The sequence below is a fragment of the Chionomys nivalis genome, chromosome 14 (genome assembly GCF_950005125.1).
Source record: "Chionomys nivalis chromosome 14, mChiNiv1.1, whole genome shotgun sequence".
Taxonomy (NCBI): domain Eukaryota; kingdom Metazoa; phylum Chordata; class Mammalia; order Rodentia; family Cricetidae; genus Chionomys; species Chionomys nivalis.
In genome coordinates, this window is record NC_080099.1 from 60,365,424 (window position 1) to 60,387,781 (window position 22,358).

General features: G+C 44.6%; 1 protein-coding gene across 5 annotated transcripts in view; it reads right to left on the reverse strand.

The window, feature by feature from the left end:
- The window catches only part of Rnf125 (ring finger protein 125), an 82,158-nt gene that overhangs the window by 3,535 nt on the left and 56,265 nt on the right, over positions 1–22,358 (reverse strand). For 2 of the 5 annotated variants that reach the window (XM_057788788.1, XM_057788786.1), the window contains 3 exons: positions 7,134–7,287; positions 2,577–2,671; positions 878–968 (listed from right to left, as the gene is read on the reverse strand). In XM_057788788.1, the coding sequence (XP_057644771.1) occupies positions 878–968; positions 2,577–2,671; positions 7,134–7,175 (228 nt within the window). In that variant the 5' untranslated portion in view covers positions 7,176–7,287. Of the gene's footprint in view, positions 1–877; positions 969–2,576; positions 2,672–7,133; positions 7,288–9,836; positions 9,894–21,162; positions 21,773–22,158; positions 22,201–22,358 lie in introns of those variants that run through there. The other 3 variants (XM_057788784.1, XM_057788783.1, XM_057788787.1) reach the window with 3 other exon arrangements.

Sequence of the window (22,358 nt, forward strand, 5' to 3'; positions counted from 1 at the left end):
GGGATTCCAGGTGGGCACCGTAGCATCACACGTGGGCTTTAGGGGAGTGCTGGGGATCAGAACTTGGGTCTTCCTGCTTGCGTGAGGCACTTTACTAACCGAGTCACCTCTCTAGAACTGCTTTGTTTTGTTTCTCATGTAGTTCAGGCTAGATTTGAATCCACTGTGGCCAAGGCTGGCCTGAAACAACTGTCTACTACTTAATTGGCTTTATATCTCAATATTTAAAAAATTACATGTATAGCCAGGAAGATCTCTGTGATCTTCCTGTGATCTTCAAAGCCAGTCAGGTTCACAAAGAAATTTTCAGGTCAGGTCAGATGGGGCTGCATAGTGAGATCCTATTCATTTATCTTTTCAACTGAATATCTTTTTTTTTTTTAAGAATTAAAAAAAAAAAATGACAGAGTTTCACTGCTGTAGACCTGCCTAGCCTAGAACTTACTCTGTAGGCCAGGTTTGCCTTGAATTCACGAAGATCCGCCTGCTTCTGCCTTCCAAAAGTGTGTACCATCATGCCAGCAACACAGTATTAAACAGTTTCTCAGGGCTGGTGAAGTGCTCTGTGGTAAAGGCACTTGACACCAGTCGTGCCAAAAGGTCTCTGCCAAAGACTCCCCAAGTTCTCTCATCTCCACATGTGTGAACACACAGATAAATAAATGTAGTAACTTTAAAAATTAGAAAGTAAGTGCTGACATGGAACTCACTGTCTAGCCCAGGTTGGTCTCAAACCTCCAGCATCCGTCCTTCCTAACCTCCCCAGCACTGAGATTACAGACATGAGCCACGATGCCCAGATTCTAACACAGCTTAAATTTAGACAGTACAGACAGACAGAAAGGCAGACAGACAGGTGGTAGGCAAGAGTCATTACCACAGGCCTCCTCTCTGATCTGTGGTAGGTAATACAATGATCCAGCAAGCAGTCTTCTTCCAATTCCTTCTGACAAAATGGACAGACACATCTGGAAATAGTACAGAATTATAATCACTAAAATAGTGGTCAGCTAGAGGGTAGTCACCTAGTTAGAAATTTTAAAAAACAGACTATACTGACTATAGCTAGGTTAGTATCTTTTTTGTTGTTGTTTTGTTTTATTTTGTTTTGTGAGAACAGGGTCTTATTATGTAGCCCAGGCTTACCTTGGTCCTCCTGCTTCTAGCCCCTAAGTGCTGGGATTACGGGTATGCACCATCACACCTGGTTTGCTTTCCTGGTTTGTTTTGAGACAAGTGTCTTGCTATGTAGCTCAGGCTTTTCTCAAGCTTATAGCAATCCCTCTGCCTCAGCTTCCTAGAATCCTGTGGTTATAGGCATTTGTCACCATACTGGGCTAGGTTTTTGTTTGTTTTGTTGCATGGTTCAAGCTGTCCTCAAAGTTGCTATGTAGCATAGGCTAGCCCTGCAGTGGTGATCCTTCTGCCTTGGTCTCCTGAGTACGGGAATTATAGTTCACGCCGTCAAGTTTAGCTGCGGGAGTCTTTGCTATAACTTTAACCAGCAAAAGAAATAAGAGGTTAAGTTAGTTTCTATATATTTTAAATTTTTCATAAACTCCATCAATTTGCAGTCAAAGCCATATTTTCTCAAGTTATATTTTAGTCTTTTTTTTCTCTCTTCTGGTCAATTTAGCAGAATCTGTACTCTGCTTACATTAAAAATATTCATCTAAAATTTATGGCATCATTTATAAAAAGGCCAGAGTAAGCCTTAGACTTCTAGGTTGAGATGCGAAAGTCCAAGGCTGGAGATGGCTCGGTGGTGCAAAGCACTGGCTGCACTTGCAGAAGACGCAGGTCCAGTCTCAGCATCTGCGTGGGGGCGGTTCACAACTCTGCATAACTCCCGTGGGGATCCAACACAATTTCCCACCTCCACAGGGCCCTACGTCCACTTGGTGCAGACATATACTCAGGCACCATACATACACACAAATAATACATACATACTAAGAAAAAGAAAGATGGGATTTGGGTACTGAAATCACTCACTATTAAAAACAAAACAAAGGGCTGTTGGGGCTGGAGAGATAGCTCAGCAGGTAAGAGCACTGGCTATTCTTACAGAGGACCTGGCTTGGAATTCTAATACCTGCATGGTGGTTTTCTTTTTTCTTTTCTTTTCTTTTCTTTTTTTTTTTTTTTGTTTTTTGTTTTTTGTTTTTCGAGACAGGGTTTCTTTGTGGCTTTGGAGCCTGTCCTGGAACTAGCTCTGTAGACCAGGCTGGTCTTGAACTCACAGAGATCCGCCTGCCTCTGCCTCCCAAGTGCTGGGATTAAAGGCATGCGCCACCATCGCCCGGCTGCATGGTGGTTTTCTGACACCTCCTTCTGACCTCTGTGGCCATTGCATACACATGGTGCACAGACAATGCAAGAAAAATAAAATAAAAATTTTAAAAAGTCTTTTTTAAAAGAGATATTCAAATTGAATTTCCAGTGCAATTTCGTATGTAGCCCAGGATGGCCTCAGACTCATAAGAATCCTCCTGCCTCTGCCCCTCAAGTGTTAAGCTTAAATTCTTCAGAGACATACTGAATTTAGCACGACACTACACTGTATTCAAGCAAACCTTGTTGTTGTCTCGCCAAGTTCTTGCAGTGGTCCATATTTGTCAATGTACTTCTCACAAGTCCTTATGTGCATCCTCATGTCACTGAGGCAAACCTGCAAAAAGGCAAACTCAAGATTAGAGTCCTGTTGGACAAGGCCTTTATGTGACCTAGCTCCATAACTTTCAAATTGGAGCAGTAATTAATTGGATTTATTCATGAATAGTCACAAACTACAGGCATTATCAAGAATAATACGGAGTCAGATGAGAATGCCTTTTAATCCCAGCATTCAAGAGGCAGAGGCAGCCAGGGATACACAGAGAAACCCTGTCTCTAAAAACCAAAAAGTAATAGTAGTAGTAATAATAGTAATAATAATAATAATAATAATAATAATAAATTTACTGTGTTTAAAATCTCCTAACACAATGTTAAGCTTTTAAATTTCTTCCTTCTAAAAAAAGCATGCTGTTTTCTTTCTTTCTTTTTTCTTTTTCTTTTTGTTTTTTTGAGATAGTATTTCTCTGTAGGTTTGGAGCATGTCCTGGAACTAGCTCTTGTAGAACAGGCTGGCCTCGAACTCACAGAGATCCACCTGCCTCTGCCTCCCGAGTGCTGGGATTAAAGGCGTGCGCCACCACCGCTCGGCACATGCTGTTGTTTTTAAAAAGCAAAATGATGTATAGTAACAAAGAATTTTTTGCATGCTGATTTGTAAGTAGGTTTTGGATAAAAAGAAAACTAGATGAAGAGAAAGAGTGAGAATAAGAGAAGAAGAAAAACATTAACAAGAGATGAAAAGAAATGGAGATGGAGACCATCGGATGCACGCGTTTTGCAAGTGTCCCATCACGAAGTTAGGGAAACCTCTCACACCTTAAGTGCAGTCATAAATGCCATCAATTCACGACATGGCCAAGAGTGTTGTGTGAATTCAGAATGCACAGTATACTTAATGGTGCCATCAGGGCTAAGGAACCACAGTTCTCATAGCCCACCTTGATCAGTGCAGACAAACACTCAGGGGCTATACAGATAAACAGTAACCCTGCACTCAGTTTCAGCAGAAACACTGATAAGATCTCCCGGTGGAGGAAGCTTCTTAAAGCTGTAGCTAGGTGGCGGCCCACAGCCAGCCTCATTCTGCCCAAACTTCCTTTGAAAGTTCAGCTTCAAAAACTCTACCACGTGATGGAAATAGCCACAGTCACTTAACAAAAGGCAGAAGTAAAGCAAGCTACCGAGAACATGAAAACAGTGACAAAGTACCCATCAAAAACATAAAAAGGAGACTGATGAAGGTAGCGATCTTAAAAAGATATTAAGATATAAAGGATTAAAGGTGTAAACCCAGCAGTGGCACACGCCTCTAATCCCAGCACTTGGGAGGCAAAGGTGAGTAGATCTTTCAGAGTTCCAGACCAGCCAGGGCTATACATGAAACCCTATCTGAGAGGGGGGTGGGGAAGGGGAGGAGGAGGAGGAACAGAAGGAGGAAGGAGATGTTTATAACCTGTAGCATCTTCTTTGGGGGTTGCTGAGATAGCTCACTGAGTAAAGGTACCTGCTACTAAGCCTGACAACTGATTCTAGGCCCCCACAAGGGAGGAGAGAACCAGTTCCTACAACTGTATTCTTGCTTCCACATGCAAGCTGTGGCCCATGTATGCCTGTTGGTGTGCACACACACTCTTGCTCTCCTCTTAACCAAGATAAAAATATTTAATAATTCTATTTACATAGCTTCTCTTTATTTAGTTTAATCATGTACAAATACATCTATACTTCTAAGCCAGGTATTATGGCACACATTTTTAATCCCAACACTTGAGAGGGAGAAGCAGGTGATCTCTGCCAACCTGATGCACACTGTGAGTCCCACGCCATACAGGCACGCTGAGTGAGACAGGTCTCCAAAGAAACATAAAAACAGGAGAAGGAAGAAAGAAAGAGAAAGGATGGGAGGGAGGGAGAGAAGGAGAGAAGAAAAGGAAGGAAAAATCAGTGTGACAGTGGGTGTGGTGGTACACACATAATTCTCAGGTTTGGAAGGAGGAGGATTTGAAGCAGGAGGATCACAAGTTTCAGGCTAGACCAATCTAAGACTCTGTTTTACAAAAAAAAAAAATCAGATTCTTTGTTCAAGAAAGATAAGCTTTCCTTAGAACAATCATCAACCTGGGGATTGCACACTGACAAATAAATAGATTGTTAAATTTATAATCCAGACATACACACAACATTATGTATGGTGCCACTGAAGAGACGGTAGACAACGAGGCTCTTGGCTGCTCTAATGCTGCAGATAACCAAACAGAGGAAAAATATGTGCAGACGACTATCTCAGAAGTTGTTTTGAGAGGATCTAAAACTACGAAGGCCAGGCTGCATGGAGAGGGGAGCGGGCCTCACAGTGAAGCATGCAAAGCTGAAACCTGTAAAAGAAACAGGCAGCACTCCTGGACAGAAGAACAGCCTAGAAAGCAAGAGAGGGCACAGAGTTCCTCAAACATTAACCAAAATCCTGTGACTGATGGCTACCAGAGATGAGAATCAGGTGAGGGCTCCACCCAGGACCTCTGAGAATGCTGTTGTTCTGGATAGACAATCAAAGTAAGGTTGTCTATGTGTGTCCTCCACCCCCGCACACATAAAATAAATAGATTAATAAAAACAGACAAATAATTTGTGTAAAACCAGAAACAGAGAATTAGTGTTGGATCTCAGGATGCTTGTCTCCAAAGGATATGTATAAATTCTGGCCAGGTGGTCATGATAGATTATTGAGCCTTATACTTAAAAATATCTTTATTTTTTCCTTTTATTTTTGTTTTTGTTGTTGTTGTTGTTGTTTGTTTGTTTCTCGAGACAGGGTTTCTCTGTGTAACTGCTGTGGCTGTCCTGGAACTTGCTCTGTAGACCAGGCTGGCCTCGAACTCATGGAGATCCACCTGCCTCTGCTTCCGAAGAGCTGGGCTTAAAGATGTGTGCCAATACGCCCATCTTATAAATGTCTTTTAATGCACCAAGGCCTTAGAGGATAGGTGCTGGGTGCTATGTTAGAGGAGGTGCCAAGCTCCCCTTGTGTTCAGCTGGCAGTGGCTGACACAGGGAGTGTGACCATACAGCTCTTCAGGTAACAGGAAAGATGGTAACAGGAAGGGAGCCTAACAGGAGACAAGGGCCCTGAGAAAGGGGTGCAGGGAACCAAATCAAATCAATCACTCTCAGGAGCTAGGAAACTGAAAGGCCACTTAGCCTCTTCCTGCTCCCTCAGTCAGAAGTAATTTCTTAAGGGACAGAGGAAGGAGGATGAAGTTCAGTTGGTTTCCAGGATCTCAGGCAAGGGGTGAGAATAACTGCTGAGGATTGGATTTTTTTTAAAAATTTATTTATTATGTATAGTGTTCTGCCTGCATACATGCCTACTGCCAGAAGAGGGCACCAGATTTCACCACAGGTGGTTGTGAGTCACCATATAGGTGTTGGAGTTGAACTCAGGACTTCTGGACAAGCAGTCAGTGCTCTTAACCACTGAGCCATCTCTCCAGACTCTTTTCCCTTTTTTTCCAGACAGGGTTTCTTCATGTAGCCTTGGCTGTCCTGGAACTTGCTCTGTAGCTCAGGCTGGCCTCTGCCTCCTGAGTGCACCACCACGTCCTGGCGAGGACTGACTTTTTGTTTTGGGTATTTGTCCTTGTTGTTCTGGCATGTGCATTGTTACAGTGACTTGGCTGGACTAAAACTACTGCCTTGAACATGCAGCAGATCCTCCTGTTTCAGCCTCCGGTGTGCTGAGATTAAAGGCATGAATTTTTCGTATGTTTCTTTAAATTCCATCCAGGTTAAAAAAATTTTATTTTCTAATTAAATAAATTAATTAATTAATAAAAAAAGAAAAAAAAGAATATCTAGAATTTAAAAAAAAAAAAGAAAGAAAAAAAATTTTATTTTCCAGCTCTGGATGGTGGTAAGAAAACAGATGAACGAAGTAAAAGTTCCAACTTTGAAAAAAAATGTTTGCCAGCTGGTGGTGGTGGTGCATGCTTTTAGTCTCAGGCACTCTGGAGGCAGAGGCAGGCACATCTCTGTGGGCTTGGGACCAGCCTGGTCTACAAAGCGAGTTCCAAGACAGTCAAGACTACACTGAGAAACCCTGTCTTGAAACCCCCCTCCTCCTTAACAAGGCTGGTGGGGCAAGCCTGTAATGCAAGCTACTATAGAGCTACAGAGTAAGTTCACAGCTGGCGTAGGTAACTCAATGACTCTGTCTTCTCTGTATCAAAGGTAAAAACGAGGGCTGGGGTAACCAGTCACCTAGCATGCAGGAAGCCTTGGGTTCCATCTCTCTGTGCTATATATTCACCAAAACTAAAGGAGCTGATGTGGTGGGCATGCATGTAATCCTGACACTTCCACAGCAGAGGCAGGAGGATGGTAAGTTTAAGTTCACCGTGGGTTGCAGAATGAGATCCTGTTCCCAAAGTGGGGGAGCTGGAGAGACGGAGCAGGTGGAATGAAAGCATCCCTGGAGAACTTTGCCTGTGATCATGAACGAGGGTTGTGTTACTCACCAGAGTCCCGCACTCAGCACAGTTCTGGTATTCTGACTTCATTCTCTTGGCTATGTCAGTTGCGGGCACTCCCTCCGAAGGAAGGTATGCTCGGCAGTATGGACATGTCCATTTATGATTTTTAATACTGGTCGCAATACAGGATCGGCAGAACCTACTCAAAACAGACAGAGGATGCATCAGGAGACACTGCTTAGCACTTGAGTTCACACTGCTCGTCCAGAGGTCCTCATTCCATTCCCAGCACCCAAGTATTCTGGCCTCCCAGGACACCGGCACTCATGTGGGCACATGCCCTTTACAGACACAGACACACGACTGAAAATAAAATAGCTAGGCTTGGTAGTCCATGATTTTAATGCTAGAACTCAGGAGACAGAGACAAACAGTTCTGCGAGTTCAAGGCCAGCCTGGTCTACACAGCAGGTTCCAGGCCAGCCAGAGTCATACAGTGAGACCCTGTCTCAAAAAAAGAAGGTGGGAGTACCTGGGCTTGTAAAGCCACTTAGCTGCTCCCAGGTGAAAAGACCAGGAATCCAAGGTCTGCCTATGGCTCTGCACAGACACCCCAAACAGTCAATCCAGCTGGGCCTATCAGTCACCTCAGACAGGCAGACTTTCTCAAGCCTTGATAAAGAGATGGGAGGAGTAACTATCTCCTTAATGAGAAACATACTTTTCCTTCTCAGAAACCCCACCCTGGAAGTAGTCTCTTACAGGAGTCTCAACTTTTCTGATTACCCAGAAAAACGTTTAACTTTTTCCCTTTCTTCCTTCCTCCCTCCCTAACTCTGGGCATACCCTATTGATTGATACTCTGGTTTTCTCAGTCTCTGCTCCTGCCATGTGGCTGCTTGCTGAACATGCTGAACCCTAACTCAAAAGGCATGACTTTCTCACCACATCTAAATCCTTTTATGAATGAGACGAAGAATCTGAAGAGGGAACCTCAGTTTTCTCACTAACATCTCTACCTCCTATAATCTACCTGGGGTTACAGGAATACATACATCACTAGGCCTGACTGAATGTAATTCTTGTTTTGTTTGTCTGTTTTTGAGAAAGGGTCTAACTGTGTAGTCTTGGTTGTTCTGGAACACACTATGTAGATGAGGCTAGCTCACAGATTCTGCCTCTTAAGTGCTAGGAATAAGAGTATGAGCCACCACACACAGCCTTCAAAGTATATTCTTTTAAGAGTATTCATTACAAATGGTTCAAAGGCATTTGTTTGTTTGTTTGTTTTTGAGACAGGGTTTCACTGTGTAGCCCTGGTTGTCCTGAAACTCACTCTGTAGACCAGACTGGCCTCAAACCACAGAGATCCACCTGCCTCTGCCTCCTGAGTGCTGGGATTAAAGGCATGAGCCACCAGTATCCTGTTATAAATGGTTCAAATGTTCAACTAAAAAATTTAACATGTCAAATACACTATAATTGGCTCCAACCTGAATTATCTGCTTATGTGACTTGTGTACCAGCAGATAACCCTTACTCTACAGAAGTTGGAAATGAGACTCAGAAGTACTCAGTTTAATAAGACCCGAGGTTTTAAGTTGGGCATGGTGGCACGGCACACAGCTATAATCTTAGCACTTGGGAGTTGGAGGCAGGAAAATTGGAAGTTCAAGGTCATCCCCAGCTTAATAGCTAATGAGTCTAGTCTAGCCTCCAAAAACAAACAAACTAACTAAACTAAAAGGGGATAGGGAGAAGAGGAATGAAATAAAAACAGGGGTACATCCTTTGTCATATTAGAAGGACACAATTTAAATGAGCATGGTAATGCACCACTATAATCCCAGTACTTGGGAGACTAGGCAGAGGATTTCAGTCTGGGCTGCACAGGAGAGTTCTAGGACAGCCCAAGCTACAATATAAGACCCTTTCCAGAAACCAAACAGAGAAACAGTGGTGCGTGTCCAAAGACACCTGGAGAAGAGCTGGGAATATTTTCCTAATGGAAACAAAACCAAAAACTACACCAGCTTGGGATCATTTTACCATTTTGCTGAATGAAGTTAGGGAAAGCAGCTAGGAATCCTAGGACATAATCTGAGTTAGGGGGGGAGGGAGGGGAGGGAGGGAGGGACGGAGGGAGGGAGGGAGGGAGGGAGGGAGGGAGGGAGAGGGGGGCAGAAGTAAATGGGGACCAGCCTAAACTCAAGAGGAAGATCACACAAGTTCAAGGCCAGCCTAGGTGCAGATCCAGAGGACCATTAAAAAAAAATATATTAGTTTTAGTTGAACATTTGAACCTCTTGCAATATGTATACTTCAAGAATACACTTTCAGCCCTGGGGACCTCTTGCAAAACATAAAACCAGGGCTAAAGCTGAGAGTCATGGAAAGGTATTTAGAATTAAGCAGGGGGTTTAACATTTCATAGGCTATTTTAGGCCCTACAAAAGAAGCAACCACCTCATATGCTTTTAAGTTTATAATAAATTTATTCAAGATACTTTGGTGCCTTAAGCTGGGTGTGGAAAAACAAACTTGCAAACCTTATACTTGGGAAGTATAAGGAGGATCAGAAGACTAATGTGACCCTAAACAAGTTCAAGACCAGCTTCAGCCACCTGAGATCTTGTCTCTAAAAACCAGGACTAGGTTAGGACTATGGCTCAGTGGGTAGAGTGCTTGCCTAGCACGTATACAGCCCCAGGACCCATACCCACCACAACGAGAAATGGTTGAACATACCAGTAATCTCAGAAATCCGGAGATGGAGGGAGGAGTTGTCCAGAGTCATCTTAGCTACATTAGTGAGTTAGATATAGGAGACCCTGACTCACAAGCCAAGACATACTCGTGCCTTACAACAGCAAACGGCAGTTGACAGTGGCGAAGGGACAAGACAGGCAAAATAAAAGCCATGCCCCTGTGCGAGTGATCCCAAAGTTGATGGCAGAAGCAGATGGGGCTGACGGGGCTAGCCACAGGGGGAAGAGAGTGACCACAAACGACAGGAAGGGATTTCTCAGCTTAAGGAACTAATTGTTCAGATCTCCGTGTGGTGTTGTTACAGGCCGTGAACAATCGCTGCAATTCATCAACCACATACACTGCATGAGTCACATTCTATCACCTCAGTAAAGCTGAGGAGCAAAACAAAAACGTCTCTGTGACGCCAGGGCAGTCACAGTAACACTGTGAGAAAGATCACAGGACCACTTCCAACACAGCCTCCCTCCTACACCACGCAGGACACAGCTGCTCAGAACACGGTCACAAAGTTGACATAACAATCAGGAGGAATTGCCCAATAGAGTCTTTTCTGGGAATTCCCAGAGTTCCCGGGAGTAAGTCATACTGTGGTGCCCTGTAGCTCAGCGGATGGAGTGCCTGTGCAGAGCCCCAGGAGCCGCGGTGCAGGTCTATAATCCCAGCATTTGGAAGGCGAGGGCAGGAGACCCACAGTTCAAGATCAACCCCAATGACAAAGAGTTGACCAGCCAGAACTCTACGTGAGAACTTGTCTCAAAGGGGTGATTCTTTCTGCCCTGAAGAGTCCAAGGCGGAGGAATGGACAGTAAGGAAAGGAGGCGTTGCTCATCCGGCCTGTCCTGTCAGGAGGCTGTGCAGTGAGCAATCGCAAGGGAGGACCATCACAAAGACAATATGCAGTTGGAAGATAAAAGTTGGACATGGATGGAAAATCTCGCTCCACTCCAGCATGGAGGAACACTCCTTTAATCCCAGCCTTGTCTACAGGCCAGCCATGACTACTACGTTGTGAGACCCCGTGTCTCAAATAGCAACAGAAAAAACCAATCTGGGTCCTCATTTTCAAAAACTCTGAATGTGGTCAGTGAAATACCCGGTCTATCACCAGTGGTTCTCCCACTGCCACGTGCAGACTCGGCACACGCATCCTTCCACATACACCCCACATAAGACAGACAAATGTAATTTTTAAATGAGAAAACAACAAAAGGAAATCGGAATGAATTACCAGGGCTTAGAAATGAGATTTAACAGGAGTCCAGTCTCCTGGCTCAGCGGTGTGGCTTGCCTTACTAGTCCCTGCCACTGCAGTGCCATCTCCCAGAAGGGCTGTGACTGAAGCCCTCCCTGAGGAGATGGCACTCCCCTGCCTCCCCTGTAGCACAGCAGGAGCAAACCAATAAGGAAACTCCATAACAACTCAACCAACTCTGAAACCAGCTGGAAACTGAATTACATCACTTCTATTTGTTACCTTGCAAACCCCATTCTATTTCTCTAAATCAAGTAATTAGCCAAATCCCCTGTGATAAACAGGCCAGCAGAGTGCTGGAAGGAACCAGGAAAACACAGCTCAGGACAATGGAGAGATGTATGTCTCAATCTCAGGGCAAAACTAAACTCTAAATGAATTGAAACAGGAAAGAGAAGCCCTGGGGACTCTCTCGGGGACAGGGCAGGGTTCTGGAAGAGGCTGCTGGCAGCATGTGGCAGGCCTAACCTTTTAAGTGAGACCCAACACAAAGCTTCGCCACATTACAAAGTTGAGTTCAAACCTTGAGATGGCTAGTTTAATGGCTCACACCTGGAATCCCACCAGTTGGAGGCTGAAGCAGGAGGATTGCTTTAAATTAAAGACTGGTCGAGGCTATATAGTGTGTTCTAGGTCAGCCTGGGTTACAGTAAGAACCTGTCTAAACAGTGTTTAAAAACAAAAGACAGGGTGGCAAAGTAAGCTCAAAAATGGAAATAGAATAACAGAATTATAGCCATTATCCAAAGACAACAGTCTACTATAGGGTAACACACACACACACACACTTTCCCTTCAACAATAGATCATACCATACAGCTCAGACTCAAGTACAGCTCCAGAGTACAGTGTGTGTATATAGTGCTTGCCTAGTAGGAGCGAGAAACAGAGTTCAGTTCCCAGTACAGCAAAACAAAATAAAACAAACAAACAAAAAACCAAACAACAATCCTATCCTGTCTAATATCACACACACACACACACACACACACACACACACAAGGTTGGGTGACTTACAATATGGAAGGACATCAAATGGTACAAACTATGTTTTATTTTGGAGTCACTTATACTCATTAACCCAACCAATATCTAATTTAATTGCCAAACCTTCATGGAGCGGTGACTGTTGTAGGAGGACCACTCACTTGTTCCCCGCTGCTCATCCCTGAAATAATCACACAGAAACTGTATTATTTAAATCACTGCTTGGCCCAAGGATCACCATGAGGCTGTGGGTTACTGGCAAAGTTTCAGCTACTGTCTTCTGCAGGGCTCCATGGCTTCTCCTGACTCCGCCTCCTTTCTCTCAGCATTCTGTTTAGTTTTCCCCACCTACCTCTATCCCCTGCTCAGGCCCAAGACGGTTTCTTTATTCACCAATGGTGTTCACAACACACAGAGGGGAACCCCATATCAGGGGACATTGTGATTTTAAGAGGAGTGTTCATTTACTAGAACAATGGTACTTAAGAACTTCCAGATTGCTGTGACACAAAGGACTTCACACATCACATCCTAACACACTCACCAGGTACACTGGCATGTTCTTCTGGGGTATGGAGGTTCGGGTCTAATCAGGTTTATCTTAAAATCATTATAGACAAACCATAGATCACTGGAGCCGGGGTGTGGCTCAGTTAGTAGAGTGCTTGCCTAGCATCCACAAAGTCCTGGGTTCAATCCCCAATACCACCTCACAAACCCAAGTACATATGTCCCCATCTGAGTCTCATGACCTGAATTTGTTTTGTTCAGATGAAGTCTGAAAGTCTATGTGAGGCAGGTGAGGATTTCCAGGAAATTAGAGACTTTCTACCATACACTAATGTTAAAAATGGCAATGGTTTGGTCAAGAAAATAAAAATCAATCTAAGAAAAAAGCTTACCTGGCCGGGCGGTGGTGGCGCACGCCTTTAATCCCAGCACTTGGGAGGCAGAGGTAGGCGGATCTCTGTGAGTTCGAGACCAGCCTGGTCTACAAGAGCTAGTTCCAGGACAGGCTCCAAAGCCACAGAGAAACCCTGTCTCGAAACACCAAAAAACAAAAAAAACAAAACAAAAAAAAAAAAAAAAAAAAAAAAAAAGAAAAAAGCTTACCTGGACCCTCATTCACTTAGCTGTAACCAAAATAACTTCCTTACCCTTCTTTCCCCCAGGAACAAAGCGTTGTTTATTAATGTTCATGTTAAGTCTATAGAAGGAGCTGAGCATGGTGGCCCACTCCAGCAATCCCAGCATACCCTCCTAGAGGGAGAGGAGAGCTCACAAAACTCAGGACGCAAACAAAGTTAGAAGGGTCTGTGAAGGCTCATCTTCATTGTCAGTTCAACTGGATTTGGAAGCATGCAGCACACACACTTCTGGAGAGGTTTCTGAAGAAGATCCAGTCAGAATCTGGGTGGCACTATCCCATGGGCTGGGGCCCCAGATTGAATAAAAGGAGGGAAAGTATAAAGCTAGCGACTTCATAATTCATCTACCTCAGCTTCCTAACTGTAGACAAAATATCATCAGGTGCCTTGTACTCTGCCCACCATGCCTTCCATATGCCCAAATAAATTCATTCTTTTATAAAATTCTTGGTCACGGTCACCATAGCAGCTAATGTGTATCCCCGGCCCCTGGGCAGGCACGTCACTCATCAGTGTTAGAATGCTCACAACAGTTGATTTCGCTGACACCGGGCACTGAACCTGGGCCTTTCACGCCAGACAAGTGCTTTACCAAGGAACAACTGCCCCACATCTTTGATTTTTCTCTCTAACTGTAAATCAGGTTCCATTTTAGTTCAGTTCACAGTTTCTATTCAGTAATTCCCCCTTTCCCTAGTTCTCTGACAATATTAAAGCAAATGTAAGAAATCCTTCTCTCCTACTTTAAAAGTTTTTTGTGATATAACTGAACAATTTAAAATATAAAAACCAAAAAAAAAAAAAAACACCTTCCTTAAGTTGCTTCTCAGGCATTTTGTTACAGAAACAAGAAAGCTATCTAGGGGCTGGAGAGATAATAACACAGTGGTTAAGAGCACTTCCTGACCTTCTAGAGGACCTGAGTTCTGCTCCCCTTATCCATGTCAGGGGTACACAAACACTGCAATCCCAGCCAGCCCTAGGAAATCAAGCTCTCTCTCTGGTCTCTGAAGGTACCTACACTGGTGTGCACCTACCCACAAATACACACCACACCACACCACACACACACACATGTACACCACACTACACACACATATCACACACACACACACGCACACCACACTACACACACATATCACACACACACGCACACCACACTACACACACACACATGCACACCACACACACACATACCTAAAAATAAACCTTTAATAATTGCTAGTGGAGAGGCGACTCTTGAGTGGAGGTACTTACAGATTGTTCAAGGAGTTGCAGGGACACAGCTCTTTAGGTTCACCATTCGCATTGGAATGGGGGTTTGTGGAAACAAAGCCTCTGAGTCACTTATGATCATGTAGGTAACCCCCAAAATGAACTCACTGTTTTACCAAGACGCACTTGAAATAATCCCGTTGATCTGTCAACTGGTGTCTTATCTGGAGTGAATAGGTGTTAATTCACATCTCAGGAGGAAAAGACACAAAACTTCTGTCTACTGTCTTCACCAAACTCAGTTACACCCTGGAGGCTGAACGTAACAAGCACACAGAGACACACGTCCTCTAGATAGTTTCTCTAGAGACTCTCACTAACTGCTAATACATAAGCAGATAACAAAGACTAGGGTACACAATGGGGTAAGATGGGGTCACTTTAAGTTAAGAAAGAAGTCTTTGAGTTGTTCGTCTCTAAGAATGAAAGCTCTGTCTTTGGGGGTGTAACTCAGTGCTTGCCTCTTGACTCAAGGGCCCGAGTTGGATTCTTAGTCACGGGGAAGTGAAACCTCATCTGAGTCTGGTGTCGTAGAGTATGCCCACAATCACAGCATTTAGGAGTCTGGTGTCGTAGAGTATGCCCACAATCATAGCATTTAGGAGTCTGGGGCCAGAGAATCTCGAGTTCTAGGCTAGGTAGGGCTACATAGCAAGAACCATCCCAAAACCAAACAACCAAACAAACAAAAACCAGCCAGGATGTGCTTACTCGAGAGAGCCGCCACCTCAGAAAGGTTGTGCTGCTACTCCATCACAAACCAACATTTTCACCCACTCTCCTCAGCAGCTTTTCCTTCTAGGAAAAGTGTGCACATCTATAGCTTTAAGCCATTGTCTCCACTGAGTTCCAGGGAGATACAGCTCTTCACATTCTATCCCATACCCCAGTCTTGGCTCTCTTAGGCCCATTCTCAACCTCTAGAGCAGTGGTTCTCAACCTTCCTAATTCTGCAACCCTTGGTGCCTCCCCAGCAGTAAAATTATTTTTGTTGCTACTACATAGCTGTGATTTTGCTACTGTTATGAATCATAATGTAAATGTCTGTGTTTTCTGGTGGTCTTAGGTAAACACTGTGAAATGACCCACGGGTTGAGAAACGCTGTTCTAGATCTAGTAAGTTACCCTTTTAGCTTTCATCTACTTCCCCAAAATTACTCCCTATCTTTGAGAAAATTGTGTTTGCTTATTTGTTTCTGGTATTTGTTATTTTGGAGATAGTGTCTCCTCATGCAGTCCTAGCTGGCTAACACTTGATATTCAGGCTGGATTTAAACTTGTGACAGTCTTCAGCTTCTACATTTCAAATTCTGCAATTACAAGCATGCCCCACCAGAACCAGCTATAAGCAATTGCATTTTAAATTCTCTTTACCAGATTGTTAAATGCTCAGTAGGCCTGTGGTGGCTATTCTAGGTTGTCAAATTGACTACATCTGGAATTAACCAAAACCCCAAAATGGAGGGCACACCTATGAGGGATTTCATTTTTCTTAATTTGAAATAGGTAGATACACTCTGATCCAGATCTTGTGGCAGGAAAATGCATCTGATTTTGATCTGGGCCATACCTGCTGAGGACATGGGAGACCAAAGCTTTTGCTCTTTGCCTGCTTGCCCTTGCCTTGCTAGCAGTCCATTCCCTCACTGGCATTATAGCTGACTTCTTCAGGATTTTAGGGTAGACTGGAGACCAGCTGAGACTTCCAGCCTTGTGGACTGAGCAACTACTGGATTCTTGGACCTTCCATTCACAGCCAGCCATTGTTGGATTAGCTGAACGGCAGCCTGTAAGCCATTCTAATAAATCCCCTTTCTATATATATAGAGAGAGTTCATTCTATAAATTCTGTGACTCTAGAGAACCCTGAACAATACAAGGCTCTTTCATGAGTCCATTAAATCCTAGGAATTGTCTCTAACATCTTTCTCCTTTGTCTTCCATACCCAACTGGAAAACTAATTATTCGGCTGTTTCTATTTGAGTGTGTGAAACTAAGGGATTGAATCCCAAACCTTGTGCATACCAGGCAAGAACCCTGCCACTGCAATATACCCTGTGCTGGTCTGAAGAGGTCCCTTCTAGTTCTGAGCATGTAGACATTTGGTCCCTCGCTGGTGGTGATATTTGGGAAGGTTGGGGGATCGCAGCCTTGTTGGAGGAAGGATCCACCTGAGGCAGGCTTTGAGAATTTAAAGACTGAGCTCATTCTTCCTACTTCCTGTTTGTGTTCCAAGAGGTAAGCTCTCAGTTTCCAGCTGCCACGCCTCCACTCTGCCATCATGGAACTATAAGAAATTCCTTCTTTTATAGGTTGCCTTGGTCACAGTGTCTTAGCATAGTAACAACAAAGAGCTAATGTGTATCCACAGCCCCTGGGCAGGCACGTCACTCATCAGTGTTAGAGCGCTCACAACAGTTGATTTCGCTGGTGCTGGTCACTGAGCCTGGGCCTTGCATGCCAGACAAGTGCTTTACCAAGGAACAACTGCCCCACATCTTTGATTTTTCTCTCTAACTGTAAATCTGGTTCCTTTTTAGTTCAGTTCACAGTTTCTATTCAGTAATTCCCCCTTTCCCTAGTCCTCTGACAATATTAAAGCAAAAGTAAAAAATCCTTTTATCCTACTCCATTTTAAAAACTATTATTATTATTTTTTTCTCGAGACAAGGTTTCTTTGTAGCTTTGGTGCCTGTCCTGGAACTAGTTCTTGTAGACCAGGCTGACCTCGAACTCACAGAGAGCTGCCTACCTCTGCCTCCCCAAGTGCTGGGATTGAAGGTGTGCGCCACCACCACCCGGCTTTAAAACTATTTTTGTGATATGGATAATTAATATAAAATATAAAATACTGGATGTCAGACATGTGGTGCACACCTTTAATCCCAGCACTTGGAAGGCAGAGGCAGGTGGATCTGTGTGAGTTCAAGAAAAGCCTTGATCTACACAGTGAATTCCAGGCCAGTCTGGGATATAGAATGAGATCTTGTTTCAGAAAGAGAGAGAGACTGAGTCCTACAGGTGTAGAAATTGTCCGAAGTATAAAACATTGGGCCATTAAGATGGCTCTGAGAAGAAAGGCATTTGTTAGTTTAATCCCCAGAACCCACAAAGTAGAAGGGGAGAGAGAGGCATGAAGATCAGAAGTTCAAGGTCATCCTTGCTTCTAAAGTGAGTTTAATGCCAGCCTGAGGTAATGAGACCATGTCTCAAACAAGACCCTAGCAAGACTGCGTAAGGGGTAAAGGCACCTACCACCATACCTGCCGGCTAGAGGGCAATCGCGAAGACATACCAGGTGGAAGGAGAGCCAACTGTTGAGAGCTGTTCTCTTGCCCCGCTCCCCATATCCTGGGAAGCACGCATCACCTCACTCAAATAAATGAATTAGCTGAAAACCCAGAAGTTCCATTAAAGAAACAAACAGGCCTGGGGAAAGGTCACTTGGTAGAGGGCCTGCCAGCCTGCCTAGTGGACACAGACCTGAATTTGATACGTAGCACCGTTTGTGTAGCATACCTGTAATCTCAGCTACGAAGATGAGAGAAACAGGGCTTGCTAGTCACAGTGGTACACACTTTTAATCACAGCATTCAGGAGGTAAAGGCAGGAAGATCTCTGAATTCAGGACCAGCTTGCTTTTACAAAGTCAGACCCTGTCTCAAAAAAAAAAAAAAAGAAAAGAAAGAAAGAAAGAAAAAAGAAAAGAAGAAAAGAAAGAAAGAAAAAAGAAAAAAACGAGAGAAATTTAATGACTAAAAATGGACAGTCATCCTTGACTACATAGTGAGTTCAGGACTACCTGGGACTCTGTGTCAAAATAAAGATGATGGTGATCATACCTATGTATGGATGCGCTGCTTATAAAACGACTGAAACAAGCAGAAACCGCGTTTTGAACCTTTTGCATGTGGGACACTGGGATCCAGTGCAGGGCTTGGCTTGTGCTATGCAAGCACTCTACCGCTGCATCCACACTTCCAGCTCTCAGCCCTTCTTACAGGCTTCTCTACGTTTCACATGCCCACAAAATCACATTTCTCACCATTTTAAAAGGAAGAGACTGAGATTCTGAGATCCAGCCACTTGGTCACAAGATGGTTCTCGGCTGTGCTGATTTCAACCCCACTTTCAATCACGCTCAGCTGTGGTACAATTGTGTTCGTAAAGGATCATCTATACATTCATGCAGAGAACTGCTGTCACTATGCGTATTTGACTTGTCATAGATTTATGAACTAAAATCAACAAAGCCAGCCCTGTTAGAAATCTAACCTCAATACGGGCATCAAAAACAAAGGGCTTCACTTGCGATTTTCTCATTTTCCAACCGAAGTTGGGCAGAAAAGAGGAATTCATTTAGAATGTGCAATTGGTGCTAACAACAGTCTCCAGTGTAGAAGGCCTTGGGTTAACATTTATAAAATGGAAGGGGCCCAAGTTGGCCAAAAGGAAGGACATGGAAATTCTGCCCCAGCCAGAACAATGGGCATAGATTTGTCCAAACAAAGAACAGCGAAGGGAGGGAAGACAATTCATCCAGCCCTTGTTATGCTACTTTACAACTATTTTTCCAGGGGCCAGTTTCCTATTCACTTTAACAAAGAAAAAAAGATGAAACAAAAATAAATGTAACATTTTGTAAGTTTATATTACCCTTTGGTAGAAACAAATAAATTATTGTGTTTAAAGTCCAACCCTTGAAAACAGTCTGGGGTCATCTGATTACAGCAGCCACGCTGCCCTTCAGTACTGCAGAAGGGGTTTTCAACACTATTACACATCTTTGGTTCAACTGCAAAGCTTTAATAAAGTTTAAGCTAAAACTGTGGGGATCTAGCTCAAGGACAGAACACTCGCTTAGTGATCTACAGGTCCCTGAATTACACACACACACACACACACACACACACACACACAGTGGAAAAGGAGGAGCTAGCAGGCAGGGAGCTTTCTTGCCATGCAAGGATCCCCAGCCTGATACAAACTGGGCATGCGGTGTATGCAGGTCAGTGGTCCCAGCAGTTGGCCAGTGGACACAGGAGGTTCAAGGCCAAGGCTGGGTGAGTGTGGTAGCACCCAGGAGGCAGAGGTCATCAGATCTCTGAGTTAGAGATCGGCCTGATCTACAGAAGTGATATCAAGGCCAGCAAAGGCTAAATAGATTCTCAAAACAAAACAAAAACCAAAAAAGTTCAAGGTTATCCTCACATCCTCAGCTACTTAGTAAGTCTGAAGCTAGACTATTCTACATGAGACCCAAACTCACCTCTGAGCCTCCCAAAGGAAAATAAATAGGTCTTTAAAAAATCTAGTTCTCTTTAGGCTATTGTTCTGACCTAATAGCACCTTTCATGACATTACACAACAGAACCTTGGCTCTTAAACCGTCCACTTGGCCTTTGGATGGTATGTCAAAGAGCTATGTTGAGAAAGCTAGGAAACATCACTAATTGGAAAAGACGTTTAAAATGTAAGCCTTTAGTTTAAAGTACAAAGCTGGAAAAAAAAATAGGTCCTGAGAATAAACCACAAAGTAGAGCCCAGAGCACTCTTGATTTAAACACTGTGTGACTGGCACATACTTCTCCCTGGCTCACGGTGGGCACCTGGGCTTCCTGGCTCTCCGTATTTGTCAAGCCTCACTCAAGTGCTATTAAAAAGCACGGTCGTGCACATGCATTTTTAATATACAGGATTTGGTTTGTTTTTGTTGATCAGCTGAACATCCACACCAGCAAACACTGTTTTTGTTCTGTTGCTTTATCTCAGTGTAGTTAGTTTTGTAGAGTTGACGGTGTTGTGGGCTTTAATTTCGACCTATGATGCACACACAACTCAGACCCACATTACCACGAAAAAAACTGCCTAACAAATGGCTACCACAAATTCACACATCGAAGGCCTGGTTTATTCGAACATCCCCTGAGAGCATACCCATTAGGGTTGGGGCTTCATTTTTAAAGCCTTAGAAACTACCACTGCTTTGCAACAGTAGTGAGTTTTCACGACATGACACAAGATTTTGAAGAACACGCTCTATACTTTCAGTTCGGTCTATACTTTCAGTTCTGGGAGGAGCCGGTGCCTCTGGCAGGTAGCACACAGTATCCAGTCACTTTGCAGCTGAATTTTAAATGAGTGAATATACTGGCGAGGAGCAAAAGTCCGAGAGACCTTTGGCAATATGAAGGTCATATTAACGACCTACGACCTTCCACCTTCGAGGGGGTCGGCGTCTGTGTGTATTGGGAAAAGGGCGTGGGGTGGGAATTGAAAGAGTTCGTACTGATCCTCTACAGCATAAGAGATAAGCTTCTGGAGGTTCTGGAACATGTACAAAGCTCCAGCAAAACAAAACCCACCCAGGTTCTCAGGAGAGTAGGAAGCACACCCGAATTCACTCAAAATCAGGGGGACCTGTTCATGGTGGAAGCCCCCTGCCCTACAGCCCCATGAGATTGCTCTTGCAATCCTTGTGTAAGTGCGCTCCTAACCAGCCCTGTGTCAGTTTCCCCAATAGTCGCTGCTTCTACTTCCACCCACTTTGTGCCCCTCCGCTCCCCCACCTCGCCCCGCTCCGCCTCCCGCATACTTCCCCGCTGGGTGGGCGCACCACTCAAGCTCCCGAACACTCACACGTGGCCACAGCGGGTTCGGACCGGCTGATGTAGCACCTCCAGGCACACTGAGCAGTCGAAGGAGGTGATGGGCAGCTCGGGATCTCGGCTGCGCTCCAGGGACCGCGGGGCGGCGGAGGCGGGCGCGGACTTGGAGCTGTCGCTGCTCAGCAGGGAGCCCATCGCTGCGTGCTAGCACCGCAGGCTGCCAGGAGCTCGGTGCGGGCTGCGGGCGGGGTGTGTGTGGGGGGGGTCAGTTGTCCCTCCCTGGAGGAAGGAAGTCCCGGCCCAGCCAGGATCGCCGCCTCCTGGCTCGGCCAGCAGCGTCGCGGGGCCTCTCGGTGGAGCGCAAGCGGAGCGCGCGGCTGCCGCTTGCAAACGCTCTTCCGCGAGCGACCAGGCGCTGCAGAGGCTCGAGGTCCCTGGAGAGTGAAACCTGAACCTTCCACCCGGCGACCGCACTAAGAGTTCTGCAAAGTACAGTTTGAGAACACCCACTGGAGACGGGATGACTCTATCTGGCCTCCAAGCTGGTATCTTAATAAGCCTCAGAGCCGACCTATGACCATTTCGGTGATTGACTCAATACTTCAATCAGGGTGAGATGATAGCCAGGGGCAGTGGAAAGTTTCCTCTCCAGAGAGTGCCACTTGGTGACTTAACAAATACAAAGCCAACAGTCTGGCAGCTGTGAGTTCGAGGCCAGCCTGGGCTGCATTTGAACACGGCTGTGTTTCAAAAACACAAAAAAGCCAAACAGACATCGTGGCTTATGCCTTTAATTTCAGCACGTAGGACACTCAGGAAAGAGGATTATTCAAAGTTTCAGGGCAGCCTGAGCTACACAGTGAATTCCAGAACATTCAGGGCTATGGAATGAGTCCATCTCAAGAGAACACCATCGTTTTAGATGTAGTTTAGTGGTGGCGTGCTTGTCTAGACTGGATGAGGTCTGCGTTTGGTCCCCAGTACTGATGTAAATGAAAAAAAGTGAAGAATAAACTAAAGCCCGTACCTGCCTGTGGTGGGCACGCCTGTAGTAACAGCGCGTGGGAGGCTGAGAAGGGAGGGAAACATAGGTTAGAGAGTTATATGTTAAATGCAATTGCATGGACAAATACACAGTATGCTGTGGACTATAGATAATACTACAAAATATGTAATGTATTAAAATTTCTGGTCTTCATCCAGTTTCTTCCAGTCTTTATGTTTTCC